This window comes from Balaenoptera musculus, chromosome 2 (assembly GCF_009873245.2).
Source record: "Balaenoptera musculus isolate JJ_BM4_2016_0621 chromosome 2, mBalMus1.pri.v3, whole genome shotgun sequence".
NCBI lineage: Eukaryota > Metazoa > Chordata > Mammalia > Artiodactyla > Balaenopteridae > Balaenoptera > Balaenoptera musculus.
The window spans coordinates 71364596-71383774 of record NC_045786.1 but is presented as its reverse complement, the minus strand read 5'-3'; the positions used below and the strand labels follow the sequence as shown (position 1 = coordinate 71383774).

At 45.6% G+C, this 19179-nt stretch overlaps 1 protein-coding gene across 8 annotated transcripts in view; it reads left to right on the top strand.

Moving 5' to 3' along the window:
* Positions 1-19179, top strand: part of TLN2 (talin 2) — a 450559-nt gene that overhangs the window by 349097 nt on the left and 82283 nt on the right. For all 8 annotated transcript variants that reach the window (XM_036843237.1, XM_036843236.1, XM_036843229.1 and 5 more), the window contains 8 exons: positions 3049-3142; positions 5083-5172; positions 7178-7300; positions 8611-8754; positions 10297-10458; positions 16313-16453; positions 16919-17100; positions 18227-18359. In XM_036843237.1, the coding sequence (XP_036699132.1) occupies positions 3049-3142; positions 5083-5172; positions 7178-7300; positions 8611-8754; positions 10297-10458; positions 16313-16453; positions 16919-17100; positions 18227-18359 (1069 nt within the window). The remainder of the gene's footprint in view (positions 1-3048; positions 3143-5082; positions 5173-7177; positions 7301-8610; positions 8755-10296; positions 10459-16312; positions 16454-16918; positions 17101-18226; positions 18360-19179) is intronic.

Genomic DNA, 19179 nt, shown 5'->3' with positions numbered 1-19179 from the left:
TACTTGGATTTACATAGAACAAAGGGAGGATGCAGCTAATTTTGGCTGTATTTTTATAACAGTATAAGTAGGTTAATTCATAATGCTTTAGTAGATTTACTGGTATCTGCTTTAAAATAAAATTATAAAATCACTGTTAACATTGTGATACGTCATTGTCATTTTTCTATGCCTACGTATATTCTTACAGGTATGGGCTTATGTGGTTTTTATGTTTTACATACAGTTTTCTATATAAGGAATATGATATCATGACTTTTAATGGGTGCCAAGAATTCTGTTGTAGACTATACATTTAACCAGTCCTTCATCATTGCATATTTGGGTTGTCTTTAATCCTTCGCTCTTATAAATAAGCACTGTAGTTTGAAACATGAAAATACTGTTTCCCATTGTCAAATCTATATAACCATTTGCCTCTGTGCCACTAAGTTTATTTAGCTATGCAATCCAGACTCTAAAATGAGTTATGGGGATAAATGATACCTAAATAATGCTTTTTAGTCATGGATCAGTATTACCCAAGTGACTCATTCAAACATGCAGTGCTGTGCTGGCTCTGTTAAGGATTATCCCACCACAAACTCTTAGTCTGTTTGTTTGTTGTTTTTTTTTACCCCAAGTTTTTATTTGAACATTTTTCACTTCTAAAAATAGTTGAAAGGACAGCGAATAGCTATATATTCTCTGGATTTACCAATTGTAAACTTAGTTTTGGGTTTTTTTTGGTTTTTTTTTTTTTTTTTTTTTTTGGAGGGGGCCACACCGCATAGCTTGCGGGATCTTAGGTCCCCAACCAGGGATTGAACCCTGGGCCCATGGTAGTGGAAATGCAGAGTCCTAACCACTGGACTGCCAGGGAATTCCCGTAAACACTTAGTTTCTAATGGAAAAATCTTTATATAAAGACTAGCTTTTTTAAAAATGTAGATAAACAGGAAACATTGAAAGAAATAAGCCAAATGGAAAGCTTGTGTGATACGTGGAAATATTCCCCAAATGATCGTGTCATCACAGTTGAGGGCTGTACCCTTTGTTATGTTGACGTATCCAGCCTGTCTGCTCCGAAGTATGTCTTGAAGGCTGCCATTGCAGAACACGGTGTTGGACTCTCTGGGGGACCCTTCCAGTGAATACATCATGAACTGCACCTTCCAAAGGGGGTCCCAACTAGAGACTGTCCTGCTGTCTCAGTTGTTCTTGTTTTGCTTTGCACCTGGAAGGCACAGTGCTTCCCCATGGCACCTTACTTAGTTAAGCACTTTTCCCCAAATAAATGAGTCACTGGAGTTAATCTTACACAAACTATTTGAGGATTCTTTCTTGAGCTGAGGGATGTTTTTCTTCTTCCCATCACTCTAGCTAAATTTAAAATTCAAAGCAGTAGCTCCTCATCAAATAATTAAGCTGATTGCCTTTGTACACTGGCAACATCTTTTTCCATCTAATTTGATATTCTGTGGGAAGCTGCAAAGCCAATTTAACTAATAAAATGAGACATCTTTATATTAGACAGTGTTAATGATTAGCAGCAATGTGTGTCCTATTTTGATTTTGTTTGTTTTATTTTAAGTTGCCTGTTAGCTGCAGTGGTTACTGACTGTGAATAGAATTCAGGGTTCTGCCAGAACTATGGGCGAGTTATGACCCTGCAGAAAAATGGTTTTGAATCTGGCCTTGTTGTCTGATAGACATGGGTTTAAGCCTTGTTTCTGCTGCTTCTTTGTAGCATCTCCTTAAGGAATTATCTCGTGGGTGTGTGTGTGTGTGTCTGTTTTTTTCATTTATAAAAACAAGGGTATTCAATTTTAAGACTTAGTGTAAAGGTACAGTAATCAAAACAGTGTGGTATTGGTGTGAAGGGTTAGACACACAGGTCAATGGAATAGAACAGAGTCCAGAAGTAGACCCACACAGATACGGCCAACTGATTGTCAACAAAGTTAAAAAAGCAATTCAGTGCAGAAAGGATGGCATTTTAAATAGTACCGGAATAATTAGACTTCCATATATCCCCCCCATGAAAAAAAATCTGGATCCATATTTCACACCTTATTAAAGAAATTAACTCAGAATGGACTGTGCCTTTATAAATTATCCATGGCAACCTAAACAGAGGCTGTCCAGGAGGGGGTGGAACCCTAGCCAATGTAGAAAAAAATCTGGGCTGTGTTTTAAGTTCTAAGAAGAATGGAAACACATGTAAAATCATCTAAGAATCCCTGATTCCTATTAATGTTAACAAAGAAAATATCTCTTTTAAAGAATGATTTTGGTATAGCTTCTAGGAACTGGTCAATCATGTAGAAATGAACGGTAAGAAGAGGTTTTAAAATCATAAGGCACAGTTTACAGTGTGACTTTTAAAATATACAAAATAGTCCAAACTATACAAAGGCTGTCCAAAATAGCCTAGCTCAGCTCATCCCATTCCTGTGGGCTGCTAGTGAAGGATTCTGAAAACAGTGTTACTGTGAGCTGTTTGCCATTTGCAACTTCACTGTGAATTCCTTCTTGTGAATATATTAAAGATAGCCACACTTTCTTAAGAGAACTATTAGTATTGATACTTTTAAGGGTAAATCAATGAATAATAAGAAGCAAGGTAGGGATTCTCATTCTCTCTTCCCTGGCTGTGGTTGATTTTTGGTTGTTTAGAGCAGGGGGCCCAACCCCCAGGCCGAGGACCGGTAAGGAACCGGGCCGCATAGCAGGAGGTGAGCGGCGGGCGAGCAAGGGAAGCTTCATCTGCTGCCCCCCATCGCTCTCATTACTGCCTGACCCATCCCCCGCATCGCTCTCATTACCGCCTGAACTATCCCCCCTGCCCCACCCCCCGTGGAAAAATTGTCTTCCACAAAACCGGTTCCTGGTGCCAAAAAGGTCAGGGACTGCTTGTTTAGAGCCTTGTGGAAGAGCTGTCACAGGGACCACAGCCTTTATAGTGAATTAATTGTATTCCTAGCGAACCTACAAAACATTGTTGGGGAAATTACTGTTGATCTTTACAAAACAAAACAAAAAACACTCTTTCCGTATTTGTCACAGAGCTGTGACGGAGAGCATCAATCAGCTGATCACTCTGTGCACCCAGCAAGCTCCTGGCCAGAAGGAATGTGATAACGCCCTGCGGGAGCTCGAGGTGAGTCCCTGGAAAGGCTGCTGAGGATTTCAGAGCGTCTGTGTGTCTGTCCTTTCCCTCCGGGGTCAGGTTCTTCTCCTCTATTCTTACCTTTTATCTTTCCTGGGAAACTGTTGGAGCCAAAGTTCCAATCCAAGTGGGAAGGAATTAAAGAAAAATTAGATCTGGTGGGGTTATCATCCCTGCTTCCCTGTTTCCACTAAGCGTTGCTTTGTTAAAGGATTCTTTATTTCAAACAGGAAGAGGCCTATGGTATTGAGTGTAGGCTGAAGATAAGCAATTTCTACCTAAAAAGTTTGAGAGTGATTATTCTGGGGCGTTTGGGAGAAGCTGGAATAGATGTGCTTTATGAGTAAAAATGATTTTCCTATACATTGTATTTTGTAACATGTAGGGGGCGCATTAGAGAAAACCCAGGAGTAACACTTATTACTATACAGTCAAGGTGGCCGTGGGTCTCCTAGTGGCCCAGACACAGTGTAGGGCTTATCAATTTATATTCATACTTAGGGTTTATTTTTAATGGAAAATTCATTTATGCCCACAGAGTATACGTGGGCAAAAATAAAATCAATGTGCCTACTTGTCTGTAAAGCAGTCCTAACCAATTCAGGTTATGTTGAAACAGGCAAATGGTTATCTCAGTAGATATGAGCTGGTTGTACCCAGTGTACCTTTAGTTTTCTGAATAGGGATACCCACCATGCCAGAGAGGGTAGGGGTGGGGGGTTGATTGCAGCTTCTGAAGGGTCTGATTGAGGCCCGGTCCGCCGATGGCAAGAGGCCATTGGCACAACTGAAAGTGAGAATAGGCAGGGGACTGAAGCATTCTGAAAACAGTGGAGAATGTTTCCTACCTTGGGTGAGTTACTGCCCTATCCTGGTGTGTTCACATTTGCAAATATAAATGATACGTGGACTGTTGATCTAAATGAGGTCTGTTGGCCCAGATGCACATACTCTGTGCCTTAATGGTATCCTTGGTTGCCAAAATTATGGCTATTTCAGTGTTGCTGTTACTAAGGCAATTTTGATTATCCAAGGGGAGGGGGGAGTTTCTTCAAGGAAATGAAAACCTTCTTTATGCAGCCCTCTTTCCCTCAGATCTTTGCTGATTAACTCAGCAGTTTCACCATTACTTTCCTCCAACCCTTAGTAACTCACATGGCCTTGTCTTTTTGTTGGCTGTGCCCCAAGGTCTGCTAGGTCCCACTGTATCTTCTCACTCAACGGGGAGGAAGATGGATGGCTATGTCCCCTGACTTTCCTCCACTGGAAAAGTCCCTCTTAAATGATGATCAAAGGTTATTGCAACATGAAAGCTAGCAACAGTTTTCAGCAGACTGGAGGCAAAGGCAGAAGAAGCAAGCCCCATGCCTTGTTCCTTGTTGGAGACCTAAACAAGATTCAACATTTTCTATACTTTTAAAATTAAAAACAAATGAACCATTCCAGTGGGCGGTTTTCGGGGGGGGGGTTACATTCTTTCATGCCTACCCATTGAAAGGTCCCAGAATTGAAAACTGAGGTCCCTACTAATCAAGAAGAAATGAATGAACCTGTCCTTGATATTTAAACTCCTTGGAGTTATCCAGCAGAGAAATTATACTCATTGACCATGAATATATATTGCCTCCCACTAACTTTCAGATTCTTTAAGAAAAAAATGTCCCCGTTCTGTGGACACCATGCTTCTCCTTCACATCTGAAAACAAGAGAGTCTCCTCTCTGTCAAAACTAACCAAGACACACCCACCCCAATCAGTGTGGTGTTGCCCGCAGGAAATCTGAAGTCATAGACACTGTGACCTAAATTCCTGTCAAGAATCTGGATAATGACCAGAATCCTGTGTATGGAGGGGAAGTTGGTAGTTGGTATTTTATGTTGAGTTTCCCTTGTTCTATAAGGCTTGCTCTTAAGTTGTGTTCTCCTTCTGTAGACTGTCAAGGGGATGTTGGACAATCCCAATGAACCTGTTAGTGACCTCTCTTACTTTGACTGCATCGAGAGTGTAATGGAAAACTCCAAGGTAAGCCTGGCTGTGCCGTTAACATCCCTCCTCATTGTGGGGAAGAATCAAGACGTGCTTTGTGTGCACCAGCCCGTGGCCCCTCTGCTTGGCTGCCTGTGTCCTAAAGCCTTGTTATGGCGCCCTTTGCCCAGGTGCTTCTCAAACCTGGCTGTGCATCGGAATCACCTGGGGGTCTTGTTGAACACACCTTGCTAGGTCACACCCCTGAGTTTCTGATTCAGTAGATCCCAAGGTGGGGGAGATTGTGCATTTCTGACAAGTTCCCAGGTCCTGCCATGTGGTCCAGGGGCCACTCTATGAGAACCACTGCTTATACCCTGTGAGGGATGGGTCTTACTGTGAATCAGAGCATGTATTTCCTTCACCTGGGACTGCACTGGTGGGGAAAGCCCTTCAATGACCTTGGCTTATATGAGATCCTCCTGTGTGTTCTTTTCACCATCTATCCATGCCTTGCATTCTCAAGGGGAGTGAAAAATTGTGGGGGGTTTTGGGGGGGTGCGGGTGGTGAAAGTATCTAAGATGATACAAAGGTTTGTGTCCTCCCTTCTCCAAATCTTAACCCTGCTCAACAAGATCTTATTTCTTAGTATTTAATTTAATGTGGGTGGCAGTTGGAGGGGGGTGGTCTAAAAAGACTTCTTATCAGAGCAATAATAATAATATTTTAAAAGGTCAAGAAACACTGATCTATGGTAATTGCACCAGTGTTTTTGAGAATGCCTCAAAATCAGGATAAAATGAAATGCAAGCGAGATGAATGGAATTTCTTTCTTTCCCTATCCAAGATGGCTTCTTGACAAACAAAGAGCTCTGTGTTGGGTTCTAGACTTGGATGTGATTGTCTCCCTAAAGAGTTCTGTTGAACATCCTTCAGTTCTAAGATCTGTGACCCTGGAAAGTAGGACCTGCCTTCCTGGGGCATGAGGAGGCCCATGAAGACACAACACCAGATATGGGGCAGGCGCCTTGCCTCTGCATGTGTGACCTTCTGTCTGACCTTGTGCATGGTGCTTGACCTCTCTGGGTTAGATTCTGAGTACTGAAATCCCTTTTAGCTGTTATTTTAAAGACCTCTGATAGGGACTTCCCTGGTGGTGCAGTAGTTAAGAATCCGCCTGCCAGTGCAGGGGACACGGGTTCGAGCCCTGCTCCGGGAAGATCCCACATGCCGCGGGAGCAACTAAGCCTGTGCATCACAACTACTGAGCCTGTGCTCTAGAGCCCACGAGCCACAACTACTGAGCCCACGTGCCACGGCTACTGAAGCCTGCGTGCCTAGAGCCCGTGCTCCGCAACAAGAGAAGCCACTGCAATGAGAAGCATGCACGCTGCAACAAAGAGTAGCCCCCGCTCGCTGCAACTAGAGAAAGCCCGTGCACAGCAATGAAGACCCAATGCAGCCCCCCCAAAATTAATTAATTAATTCAATGCTTAAAAAAAAAAGACCTCTGATAAAAGGTCTTATCAGACCTTGAAAATATAGCAATGATTTTCAAAGTAAGGGTAAATACTTAAAAATTTAGCCTTAGTGTTCAGATTATCTATCTTTCTCTCTATATATACACTCTTTAAAGACTATCAATTAATAAGTGAATAATATCGGGAAGATTGTGTCTTCTGCTTCCTGGGTATGGTCTTCACCTACAGCTCGGTAGATATGTCTGATTTTATATTCTGGGAACTAACAGTTCTCAGTTTAGACCATTCACCCATGGGGTGCCCTGTATAGATTTTAGTTTATTGATCTGTGTATAGTAACTGTACCTCCTTGAGATATAGATAACTTTTGGGTGAAAGCTTCAGACTTTCATTATTTATTTCTCTTTGTGGAACAGAAATGATATCATTATCTTGAATCTCTTCTTATTGCAAATAAAGTAAAATAATGGCAAATATTGTAAATTAAGTGGCCTTGAATATTCAAGTTGGAAGGGTAGCCCCTTTACCCCATGGTCTGAAGGAATGCTCATCCGAATATCACTGGTGGTTTGTTTTGCAGGTTCTGGGCGAGTCGATGGCAGGGATTTCGCAGAATGCCAAGACCGGGGACCTCCCTGCCTTTGGGGAGTGTGTGGGGATTGCGTCCAAGGCTCTCTGTGGGCTGACGGAGGCTGCAGCCCAGGTAAAGCATGGGTCCCTGTGCCCCACGATGCAGGCCTTCCAGGCCTGTCCTGTGCCAGGTCCCTGTGGGAGGCACGGGGGCTTCAGCTTCAACTGCGTCTCTACCCATCACCACAGAAACCATGGAGAAGGTGGTGGCTCTTGCTGGCTGAGCATTTAGGCAAAACATCAGCCCGTTACCCCTGGAGCAGAGCAGCCTGGAGAGAACACTGAACCCTGCAGACCCAGCCTAAGGGTTCAGAGGCCGGTCTTTTTTTTTTTTTTTTTTTTTAAGGTCATTGTTACAGATAAGTTGTTTGGGGGGAAAAAATAGGTATTACACAATTCAAATTCCCTCTGAGGCTTTAGAGTTGCAAAAGTCTTAGTCATGCTCTTTTTAGAATCAGAAGGAGAAAAAATTGGATGCCATCACACAGAGTCGTGATCAGGCATGTTCCTGGCTCATCTTCAACTGTGCTGTGCATTTCCAATAATTGCTGAGCTCATGTAACTGAACTTCCAAGAATGTCAGCATTTACCTTGAAGGATTTATCATTTGACAATTGCCTTGAGCCTAGAAGATTTTATTGAACCAAAGGAAAACATCCCTAGTTCAGGGGGTGAAATCACCTTCCCTTATTGGGCCCCTCATATCTCAGGGGAAATGAGTTAAGGTTAGAATTTTCCCTCACAGATTCATTTTCTCCCTGTTATTTGGCTAACGCATCCAAAGGGTTTGAAGAGAAGACCTTCTCTTGTAGCCTCTTGTCCTCTTGGAGACCAAATATTGCCTTTTTTTCCCCTGAACCATTTTATCCATTCTTACTTACTGCTTCAAATACTGGCCTAAACAGTAAGGATACATTAGGCTGCGAGATGAGAAGTCCTCATGTAGGGCAGACTTCAGGGTTGGCCTACCCAGTAGCTCCACTCCATCAGTCTACACCCACTTTTTTTCCCCTCTGCCATCTGCCAGCCAAAGAGTGAGCTCCATGCTGAGGCTGGTCCCCCTCATGGTCATAAGGTGGCTGCCAGAGCACTCAGGGCTGCATCCATCCTTGGTCATGCCCCATGGAAGAGCTTCTTGAGGCTTTCTTAAGAACAAGGAGACTGTTCCCAAAAGCCTGTAGCAAACTCCTGCTGGCGTGTCCCTGGCCCAAGCGAGTGTCAACTTATCCATGCCTAAACTCTTATTGATGAGATGACTCTGACCACCTTGCACTGGGAGCACCTGAGAATGACTGTTGTATGTATACTGTGGGGCCACAGTCCCCCACAGACGTATCTAGGAGTGCAGCGAGCCTGAGCTGTGGTTTATCTCCTCCCTTCCAGGCTGCATACCTTGTTGGCATCTCTGATCCAAACAGCCAGGCAGGCCATCAGGGCCTTGTGGACCCCATCCAGTTTGCCAGGGCAAACCAGGCTATCCAGATGGCATGCCAGAACCTGGTGGACCCCGGCAGCAGCCCGTCACAGGTAACTTTGGGGCAAGGATGTGAGATCTGCGCGTCCTTGAGTTCTTGGAGGCGGGTGGTGGGAGACTGCAAGAATAAAGATTACCATTCAGAACTTGCAAAGCCAGCCAGATCATGACTTAGGGGGATGTTGCAAAATGTGGTGAAGGTGGAACAGGTAGGTGCTTTGGAATGGAGTGCTGGAAGGCAGTCACGGTGGCGTAATCACAGCAAGATTCATCAGGAGGCTCACAGTTCCATTTGTTCAGTTCGGGGGACATAACGTTGAGGGCTTGTTCTTTGCTCGGCACTAAGCGTCACTGTGAGTGAGACCCGATCCCCTACCCCCTTAACTCTTACTGTGGGTTAAAGTTTGGAAGATGGAGCAATCGGGGTATGATGACAAGGCAAGGGAGGACAATGCACAGAGGAAGGTGTGATGAATTCTCTGAGGGGCTCTCAGGGCTCAGTTCCCAGAGACGGTGGTGCTGACCCAGACCCCAAAGCTGGGTCAGAATCCATAGCACAAAAGGAGCCACAGAGACATTTGAGAACTAGACAGTATGTGTGACGTTCCTTGATACTTCTAATACCCAAGTGACGGGGATCGTGTTCAATAATTCCGGCAGTATGTGCTAAAAAGGACAAGAATGGCCTATATGGGCTAGCAGAGGCAGGCTGTGATGGGCACATCCATTGCTGACCCTGGGACCAGCGTTCTTGAGGCAGGAGAAGGACCCAAGTAAAGGATATCTGGGGGACCACCCGGACCTAAGGCAGGTGTCAGTGCACCTGAGATTCCTTACCTGTCCAGTTAAGGCCAAAGGGGTGTTACCAGCCTCAGCAAAGTGGATCAGGCAGATTCAGAAACGCAGCTGGGGCTGGGAGATCCCTGAGCCACACCCCTTAATAAGGTGCCTATAGCCCACCTGGGGCTGACATACAGCTGCATGTGACTGTTAAACACTTGAAATGTAACTGGTCCAAACTGTGATGGGCTGTAAGCGTAAAATACTGACCAATTTCAAAGACTTAGTAGGATAAAGGATTGTAAGAGCTTAATATTCTTAAATTGATTACGTGGTGAAATGAAATGTTTTGGATATATCAAGCTCAATAAAATATATTATTTAAAATAATTTCCCTTGTTTCTGTACTTATTTTAATGTGGCTACTAGAAATTTTAAAACTAGATATGTGGCTCGCACTGTATTTCTGTTGGGCAGCGCTGGCCTAGACCCTGGGCCGTGTCCCTCCTGGCTGGGGGTCGCAAAGGATAGCTGACAGCATCTCCTCTGAGACTGCCTGGAGCCCAGCCCACTCCCACATTCAGTCCTGCCTTTCCTTTTCTTTGTTTAGTCTCTCTGCCTTAATAATTCTCACCCTCCCCTTTCTTGGAGTGACTTCAGGGGCGGCAGAGCTAGAGACATGGGTTTTATTTCCACGAGCCCTAGACATGTGAGTTGAAGGGGAATCCAGGGCTCGGGACCAGGGTGGACTCCAGTGAACTGGACCCCTCTGCACTGAAGCGTGGCGTGCCCCCAACCCAGTCCGTGCTTTATAGGTTCTGTCAGCCGCCACGATTGTCGCCAAGCACACCTCAGCCTTGTGCAACGCCTGCCGCATCGCCTCTTCCAAGACGGGCAACCCTGTGGCCAAGAGGCACTTTGTCCAGTCAGCCAAGGAAGTTGCCAACAGCACTGCCAACCTGGTGAAGACCATCAAGGTAGGTCGCTGAGCTGAGGCCTTAGGAATCCCCGTGACACCTGTTGCAAAGGGGAAAGAGGTGGGGGATTGAAGCTCTGCTCCTTAATACTTGCTTCTAGTGGAGTTCAACTTCTAATTCAGTCTCATGATTTAAGTCACTGAAGAGCGGTTCATTAGTGATGGAGACATTTATCAGGAAAAACCAGCAGCCTTGGTCTCTACTAACCTTCTGCATAGTGTGTGGGGAGGGGTGAACTATGTGCTTAGTGGGGGATGGTGGTTTTGAGGGGCTGGTAGAGGGCCCTGCCATGGTGGTTAAATATCTCTGGACCAAGAGAGAAGGTGGAAGGAGAATGGAATGGGAAATTGTTGGGAAAATCTTTTAAAAAGAAGTCAATTTATTCTGTCCTATGATATCTATTCTATTTACAGTTGTCTAAATGTTTTCAGTGGAGCATGAGCTTCTTAAAATAGAGCATTCCATGTTGATAAGAAGTTCGTCTTTGTGTTTGTGGCCATGGTCAGGTTGAGGGGAAGCAGGGCAAGGGTACCCTGTGAGGAGGGAATCGCAATAGCTGGGCTGTAGTATTTGTAGCTGGGTGATCAGACCACAGACCCAGTCTGCCGTGCGTGGGACACCCAGCAGACACCAAGCAGCTGACCTGGTGGGAAGACAGCCACAGCCTGGACAGCAGACCCCTCGCAAAGAACCTCCAAAGGAGATTGTCATGGAAGGCAAGCTACCAGCTCTGTGCAAAACAGGAAATGCAGGAGGGAAGGCCATTGGAGGGGTCACACTTTACTGAAGGATTTTCACACTCGTGGAGGTGGGATGATCTGCTTTGTTGCCGGGCAAGTCCTGGAGGGATGGGGCTTTGCCCCCTGTTCTCTCCAGAGGATATGTTACTACACACCTCATTTCCCTTGCACTACACAAAGCCAATTTAATCTTGTGGAGAAATTAGTCAACAGGCTGAGCCAAGCAGAAGCCGAGGAGAGATTGTGCAGCCCGGCAGCAGTTGGAAGCGGGCAGGCGAGAGCCACAGGGCAATTATCCCCGTCAGCAATTACTTAGCTGCTTAAACAGAGTCTTTAAAAAAAAAACAAAAAACTTAAAACCCGCTTATTTGAAGACAATAATAAGATAGATTGAAGATGAATAAATAAAGCCAGTGCCCAGGTGCCCCCAGGATCCTGCTGGCAGCTCCCTTTAATTACTGTCATGGTTCATGGTATCAGAAATGAATAAAGCTTATGCTTTCCGATATTTAGTCTACCCAACGCCTGTTCCGTGTTTTGTGTACATCACTCATTCAGTCCACACAACCAACCCCCCTGTGCTTGCCATCCCCGTTTTTACGGTCAGGACAGTGACGCACAAGGACGTTAAGTAACTTTCTTGGGGTGATCCAGCCACTAAGTGGTGGACCGGAATTCAGACCCAGATCCCCTGCCCTTTCCACTCAAGCCTGCTCTCGCCCATGGCATGCAGTGTACCTCGTTAGCGTGGAGAGACTAAGCCATCTCACCAGCCTGGGAAGAAATACCTGGTTGTGTTTGCAGTGCTTGTGTGCCAGTCTGGGGGGAGGCAGGGCTGGAAAGACAGCAATAGAATTGAGACATAGTGACATCATTGTCGGTTGCTGTGTAAGTAACTTATTTCAGTTAAACTTGGCCATTTTTCCGATCATCAAAAAACAGGCTAGATTTAGAGGGACCAAGGGGGAGACAAAGGCAAGGAACTCTTCTATACAAATTCTGGGATACCTTTCTTTTCTGCCTTCTCCTCGGTTTTAAATCCTGACCTGTCTCCGTTAAGATCTCATTTTCTTTTCAGATTCTCCTCAACAGTGGCAACCCCTCTTTGTAACTGCCTGCAGCAAATGAGCTCTTGTGATGGCCTTAAAGATAGGCCTGTGCAGAAACACCAGAGGGGGGATGCAGGCTGTTGTGACATGGAGAAGATGGAAGCCTCCTTCCCCGCGAGCACCCTGGGAATCGATAGCAGTGCACAAGGAACAGAAATGACCCTCTTGCCCCGCAGCTTGCTGAAATGCGCTTGGTGTTTCGATTCCCATCAGGTGGCAGGCTTTGCCGGGGACAAGGAACTTTGTTTTGAATTTACTAATAGGAAAATGGTGAAGGTCATTTCACTGTAGCACACTGTACTACATATCGAATAGACTTCCTGAGTTAAGGAATGGTTAAGAATCCTGTCAAATCGCAAAACAAATGAATGTTTAATTCCCTAAATGCTTGAAACAGCCGCCATCGAGGCTGAATTTTGCTCTAAATTTTATGCTTCTTAGTCCTTTTTTTTTTTTTTTCCTTCAGACCGCAAGGATGTGCCCAAGCCTAAATCCCAGCTGCCCCACCTTTCTAGTCACAATGGAAGGAGGGGAACCCCTCCCTGGAGGAGCATTGGCGAGCAGGGAGCAGATTACCCCACAGTGGGTCATCAGCACCCATTAGAATGCCTGCCTCCAGGGATCATAAATCTCTGCTGATGTCATTCTTTGCAATCCCAAAGCATGGCTCAGCAAGAATAAATACGTGCACCCTCCTCCCTGCCAGGTGCTGCTCTCAATGCCGGCCAACTTAGAAACACACGGAGCCCTAACCACGGGTGCCGTCTTTCTGCTGGTCCCCCCCGTGTACCAATGCCTGCTTCTCTCTCTCTCCAGTCAGCTCTTTACCTAGCTTCAAATCAGATGTGTGGAATCGAACGTTATTTTAAATGTGCAGTCACTCAGGTTTAGGTGCCAAGTAGAAATTGCGCAACAACACAGCTTTTGTTTCTCTGAGAAGTTGGAGCGCGGCCTTGCCTCTCGCAGTGGAGTTGAAGCTCAGGGTTTTGCCATTAAGCATTGACAGGGCGTCCAAAAGACACCAGGTCCAGCTCTCATTAACCGGTTTTAACTTGGCTGTAAGTACATTTTCTTGATCGTCTTTTTGTTTGGATTGGTAAATAGGTTTCTTGAGAAGAAAAAGGAGGGAAAAAAACCTCTTGGGCTTCTTACGCCTTATTCTTGTTGCCTTTTCTAAGGTCAGTAGGAGGGAAGGGAGCCAGGGGTCTTGGGTTCTGGTCTGAGGCATGAGCTTGGCTTAACATGTCACTTTCTAGGTGTTGGTTTTATCGCCTGAAACATTGGAGCTTTGGGATTAAATGATCTTTAAGATCCCTTCTAACCCCCAAAGTCCATGAATCTTTGATTCTGGTGCACATGCAGAAATTGTTTATCCCAGATCCCTGTGAGATTTTTGCTAAGTGTGAGAACATTCAGAGGAGCTGGCCCAGGGTCCTGATGGGGCCTGGGCATTTGGCTAAGTGGATTTACCCTTTCATTGTTATGACGGGTGTACTAAACATTCTGTGACATGGAATATCTATGTGAAAACTGTCGTGCCTGCCTGAAGTTTCACCTCTGGCCAGATTTGAGTATTCAGTTTACTGGGGTTGCTCAGCCATCTCCAGAGTGGAAGCAGCATTCAGAAAAGTGAAATACTGTCCATGTAAACAAACCATCCTTTCTGATGCTCAATTCTTCCTTTGGAGGAAATGGCTTTTCCCTCTTGAAAATGGAAAACAGTGCTGGATGGGAGCTTGGCGTTGTAGTTCACGGTCCACGCTATTCAGGGTCCTGCCCTTGACCTGCAATGGGCTACATGATATGTGATCTTAGGGCCCAGTCTCAAAAAAAAAAATCCTTTCTTCATCCTGTTGGTGCAGTCGATGAAACTGCACAATTAGAAAACCATTCCTTGGGATTGACCTGGGGTAATCATCTTGTCGTTTTTAGTAAGTTCACCTAAGAGTTGGTGGCATGATCAGACATCTGCCTTCCTAATAGGCCGAGAGTGTTGTAGACAGTAGAATAGAGGATGGGAGGAGTGTGGAGAGAGGTAAGCAGCAGGAGAAATGGGCAGCACCACTGAGAGGCTCGGCATCTTCCACTGAGCTTAGAAGCCCTCTCACTCCCCCTGGAGGGGGTGCGATCGGTGCAGCTGGGATGCGAGTTCCTTTGATGCCAAAGTCCACTCCTGCCATCTGCCTGCTTCAGTGGTCCGCCTGTGCTGGGGCCGCTATTGTCAGGCTCCTGCTATGCGGCACCCAGCCGGCCTCCCAATGTGTGCCCAAATTGCTCCGAAGCCTGGTAGGGCCTGACCTCAAGGAGTCAATGATGGTAATAGTGCAACAAGATGAGAGCGCCCAGACGGTCCACTGCCATGTCGCCAGTGCGGTGCTTCAGTGGAGGTAACAGATGCTAACTCAACTTTTACTGAGTACGTGAGTGGAGTCAGAACTGAAGCCATAAATATGAGTAAGTAGCAGGCAGTGGGCCTGGAAGAACCCCAGAATGTGCGAAGTTAGGGTCAAGGTCAGTGCCTATCTGGTGGAGAAGGGCATGAGCAGAGGCAAACTATGCACAGTACTAGTGAAGACGGTAAATTAGCCAGGCTTATGGGAGCTCCTCAGAAAATATTAGCATGGCGGATGTGTAATTACTGCCCCAAGCTGTCAAGACTTGATTGGAATATAGTTGTTATTCAAGTAGCCTTTAAACTAGCCGTGCCTGCCTACTCTTGCCTTATTGAAAAATGGAAATGTTCCCATCTCAGATCCAGTTTGTTTTGTAATTGCTGGTGCCTCCGGTTTTTTGTTCACTAATTGTCTAAATTGACTTTTATATGTTGCTCATAATGGTTAAATTAAAAGTTTAATTCGTCATTTAACAGAGAAATTTACGTTCTTCGACAAACATAACTGCCTTCTCAAATGTTGCCCTTTGCTGGGAGGCAGGGGTGCTGTCACTGGTCACAGGCCATCGGTTCTAGCAGCCTTGTGCTTGAGGAGCTGCAGTCCATGGTTGGGGAACGTGGGATCCAAGTGTTGACCCTTTGTGGGGTGGCCTGGCATGCATCACAGGCCGCTTTCCTGGCTTGTCTTCTGTGCAGGCTATTGATCGGCGATGTGACTAATCATTCAGTGCCATTGTATTACTGCTGCTAATTTTAAAAAGAAATAAACTTTGGAAGCAAAAGATACATAGATAAAAAACCCCTGTGTGTAGAGCTCAGTGAATTTTCCCATGCCAAACACACCTAAGTAACTGTGGCCAGATGAGGAGACAGAACATGGCCAGCGCCCAGAAGCCTACTTCTGCTCCTTCAGTCTCACTGGCTCCAAAGGGTGACCTGACAGCTAACACCCAGAATTAGTTTCACCTGTTTTAGTACTTCTGCACAAATGGAATCCTATAGTGGGTATACCCTATTGTGTCTGGCCTCCTTACCGAAATACTGCGTGTGTGAGATTTGTCCATATCGCTGGGAATAGTTCTAGTCTGTTTCTTCCCATTGCATTCCATTTTGCTCATTTGAAAATGACAGATACATAAGCCCTCCCTCCGTCAGTCATTCAGGGACATCCAGGTAAAAATAGCTTAAAAGAAGTTGACAGTGGTACACAGTGTAAGATATTTTTATAGTTTGGCAAGGAATAGACTTAATTGGAGTGAAATGGAGGGGAAGAGCCGAAGGGTTATAGTCTCAAAAGTAGGGAAGAAAGTGGCTCAGCCACAGGGATGGGCAGCGTAGCTCAAGGGGAGAGAAGAGGAGGCGCTCTTTGAATCACGTTAAGTGGGGAGTGGATGGGCTGTGAGGTCAGTTGGCCTGTGAGCCACACACTCAGCTTTATTTCTTACCGTTGCTCACTTAGCCCCTCTGCTTGATGGCAGAGATCCCTCCAGTCAGTTCTTATTCATTGTTTATGGATTCACCAGACATTTTCAGTATTCCCATTAAACCACCTTCTTTTCGCTGGGTGGTGATTGCTGCGGCCCAGGAGTGATCTCTGTGTTTTCTCCCATCAGGCTCTGGATGGGGATTTCTCTGAGGACAACCGCAACAAGTGTCGAATTGCCACCGCCCCCTTGATCGAAGCCGTGGAGAACTTGACAGCGTTCGCCTCCAACCCTGAGTTTGTCAGCATTCCTGCCCAGATCAGCTCCGAGGTAGGGAATCCTTGCAGCATAGGTAATACTGAGGTCTCTGGCTTGTTCTGTGTGGCACTCAATGGGCATGAACAGTTAAGGATTCCAAAAACTCTTTCTGTCAATATGTAGGGCACTGTTACTGTTGTCATTGATGATACAAGCAGAGTTCATGAAACTCAATGTCTGTACATCACTTAAGAGGTAATGTCTTGGCTTTATATGTTGAGAACAATCTCTGTGCATAGGTTTGGGGCTGATACTTTCTTGGTATGTGTCACACTCAAAAATAATATTTAAGGAGTGGCATGGCCCCAGGTCCTCATCATCCAGGCCCCATGTGAGCCAGCCTCCATTCTTCCCTACCCTCTGTCTCCTTTCGAAAGACAGAGGTAGTGACTTGATAAAGAACATGACCTTCCAGGGTCCAAGTCATTCACTTAGTCTGTGTGCCCTGCCCTTGACCCTTCTGCTGTTTGGTCCCAGGGCTCCCAGGCACAAGAACCAATCCTGGTGTCAGCCAAGACCATGCTGGAGAGCTCATCATACCTCATCCGCACTGCACGCTCACTGGCCATCAACCCCAAAGACCCGCCCACCTGGTCTGTGCTAGCGGGACATTCCCACACCGTTTCTGACTCTATAAAGAGTCTCATCACGTCTATCAGGTTAGTGTCTCCTCCAGAAATTGCTAGCGGCCTGCATCCAACAGGGCAGGAGGGGGATAAGCCCATCAGGACTTTTATTTAATAGCAACGTGGTTGATCATTGTCATCATCTTTTTCTTTACCTCTTTGGGACCAGCCATAGCACTTGTCACAACAATAATAGCTAACTAAAGTATTTATCATATATTAGATACTATTCTAAGCATTTTACCTGTATTACATTATGTGTTCATCACAACAACCTTGTAAAGCAGATGCTGCTATTGTCTCTCTTTTACTGATGAGAGAATTCAGGCAGAAAGACATTTAGATAACATTCCCAAGGGCATCCCCAGGCATGATTGCTTTAGTCCCAGTCTTTCTAAACATTGTACCATATTGTCGATACCTAGGAGATTAGGCAGAGAGCACCACTGCTTATGTAGCAGGATTTGGGGTTACCTTACCTTGATAATAAGACAAAAAGAATATTCCAGGTCCCAGAGTAACTCTGGGCATCTCTAACCTCCATGGTGATAATAGGAGCCTGAAAAATCATCCCCTGAGTAGATAAAACATTTTTGAAGTTGACCAAAGTTAATTACCCCACAGCATGGAGTGCATGCCTTTCCTCAGGTATATTTTGTTTTTGAAATTGCTTTTGAAACTTAAGGCATTTCTTTCTTAATGCCTTGCAAAGAAAAATCCACTAAATATTTTAACTCCTACCACAGCCCAGGACGTTTTCGACTAGTATGCAATGTAGAGAGCATAGTATATTTGCACTGGAAATAGCACTGACTTTTTTTTTTTTTTTTTTTTTTTTTTTTTAATGAGGGCCCTATGCCTAAGCCAGTGAATGGAGAATCCAAGTCCGGATTGTTTCATTTGCAGTTGCCTGGCATCAGCCTGAGATGGCGGACAGCACCCTACCCTTCCCACCAGAAATAGACTTAGCACAAGTGTTAAGTGAAGAAATGCCTGGGCTATGCAGAGAAGCATTGCCAAGCAAGGGTCAGGAATTCACTCCCTAAAGCAATCGAGTGGGGTAGAAAGTAGACAGGGGCTCCTGGCCCGCCAGTGCTGGAGCAGGTTTTGGGACTTGCGCTCTGTGGAGCCCGTGTTCTACTTGCTGTGTCCCTTCCAGGGACAAGGCCCCTGGACAGAGGGAATGTGACTACTCCATTGACAGCATCAACCGGTGCATCCGGGACATCGAGCAGGCCTCGCTGGCGGCTGTCAGCCAGAGCTTGGCCACGAGGGACGACATCTCCGTGGAGGTACGCAGGGCTCTGGGGCCAGCTCGGAAGCCTCTGGAAGTACTGAAGAATCCCAACAGCAGGCTTTGGGGATGGGGGAATGGCACCAACACGTTTTTGATAAAGAGCTTCATCATTGGGCCACCTTCCCCCTGGAACCAGCCTGGGAAGTTTTTGGAGGGGGTAGGGCAAATGCTGAGCAGAGAATGATGGTTTGATGAAGGAACACATGTACTGCGGGGGTGGAAGGTTCAGATTTGGCTGAAATTTGGAGGGAAATGATCATCGTCAGGTAAGAGTGTGTCAGTCGGTGGGGTTACCATATTCAGTAGAGCAGACCTAAGCGTGTAAATTTTGAGTGCTTCCCTGTCATATTTCAGCACTTTTTTGACTAATGGGCGAATTCAGCATTCAACGCTATGTGTTTGGTCCATGCAGAGATCAAGGATTCTGCCCTTGTTACTCAATATCTAGTATTGAGAGAGCTTTTGCATTCTGTTAATTCAGAGCCACATTGCCCTCTCTTGCCCATTCTTCCAAAGTTGAGAATAGAATTTTCCTACTTGGCTCCTTTGAAGTTTTTCTGTTACCTGTCCAAAGGCCCCTGATTCATACTTCTTTCTTTCTGTTGAAAGTGCCTGACACTCAGAAGGTACTTAATAAATATGAATGGTCTGTTGGCTGGTGTTTCTCTCCTGACACTGAACTCATCAACAATGAACTTTGGCCCCTGTCTGTAAGCAGGGCCTGGAATTGGAATTGTTCATTTTTTTTAATAGAACTGTCTATTTCACTGTTGCTTCACCCGCCTCCCCCATTTCCAAGGAAAGAAAGAAGGAAT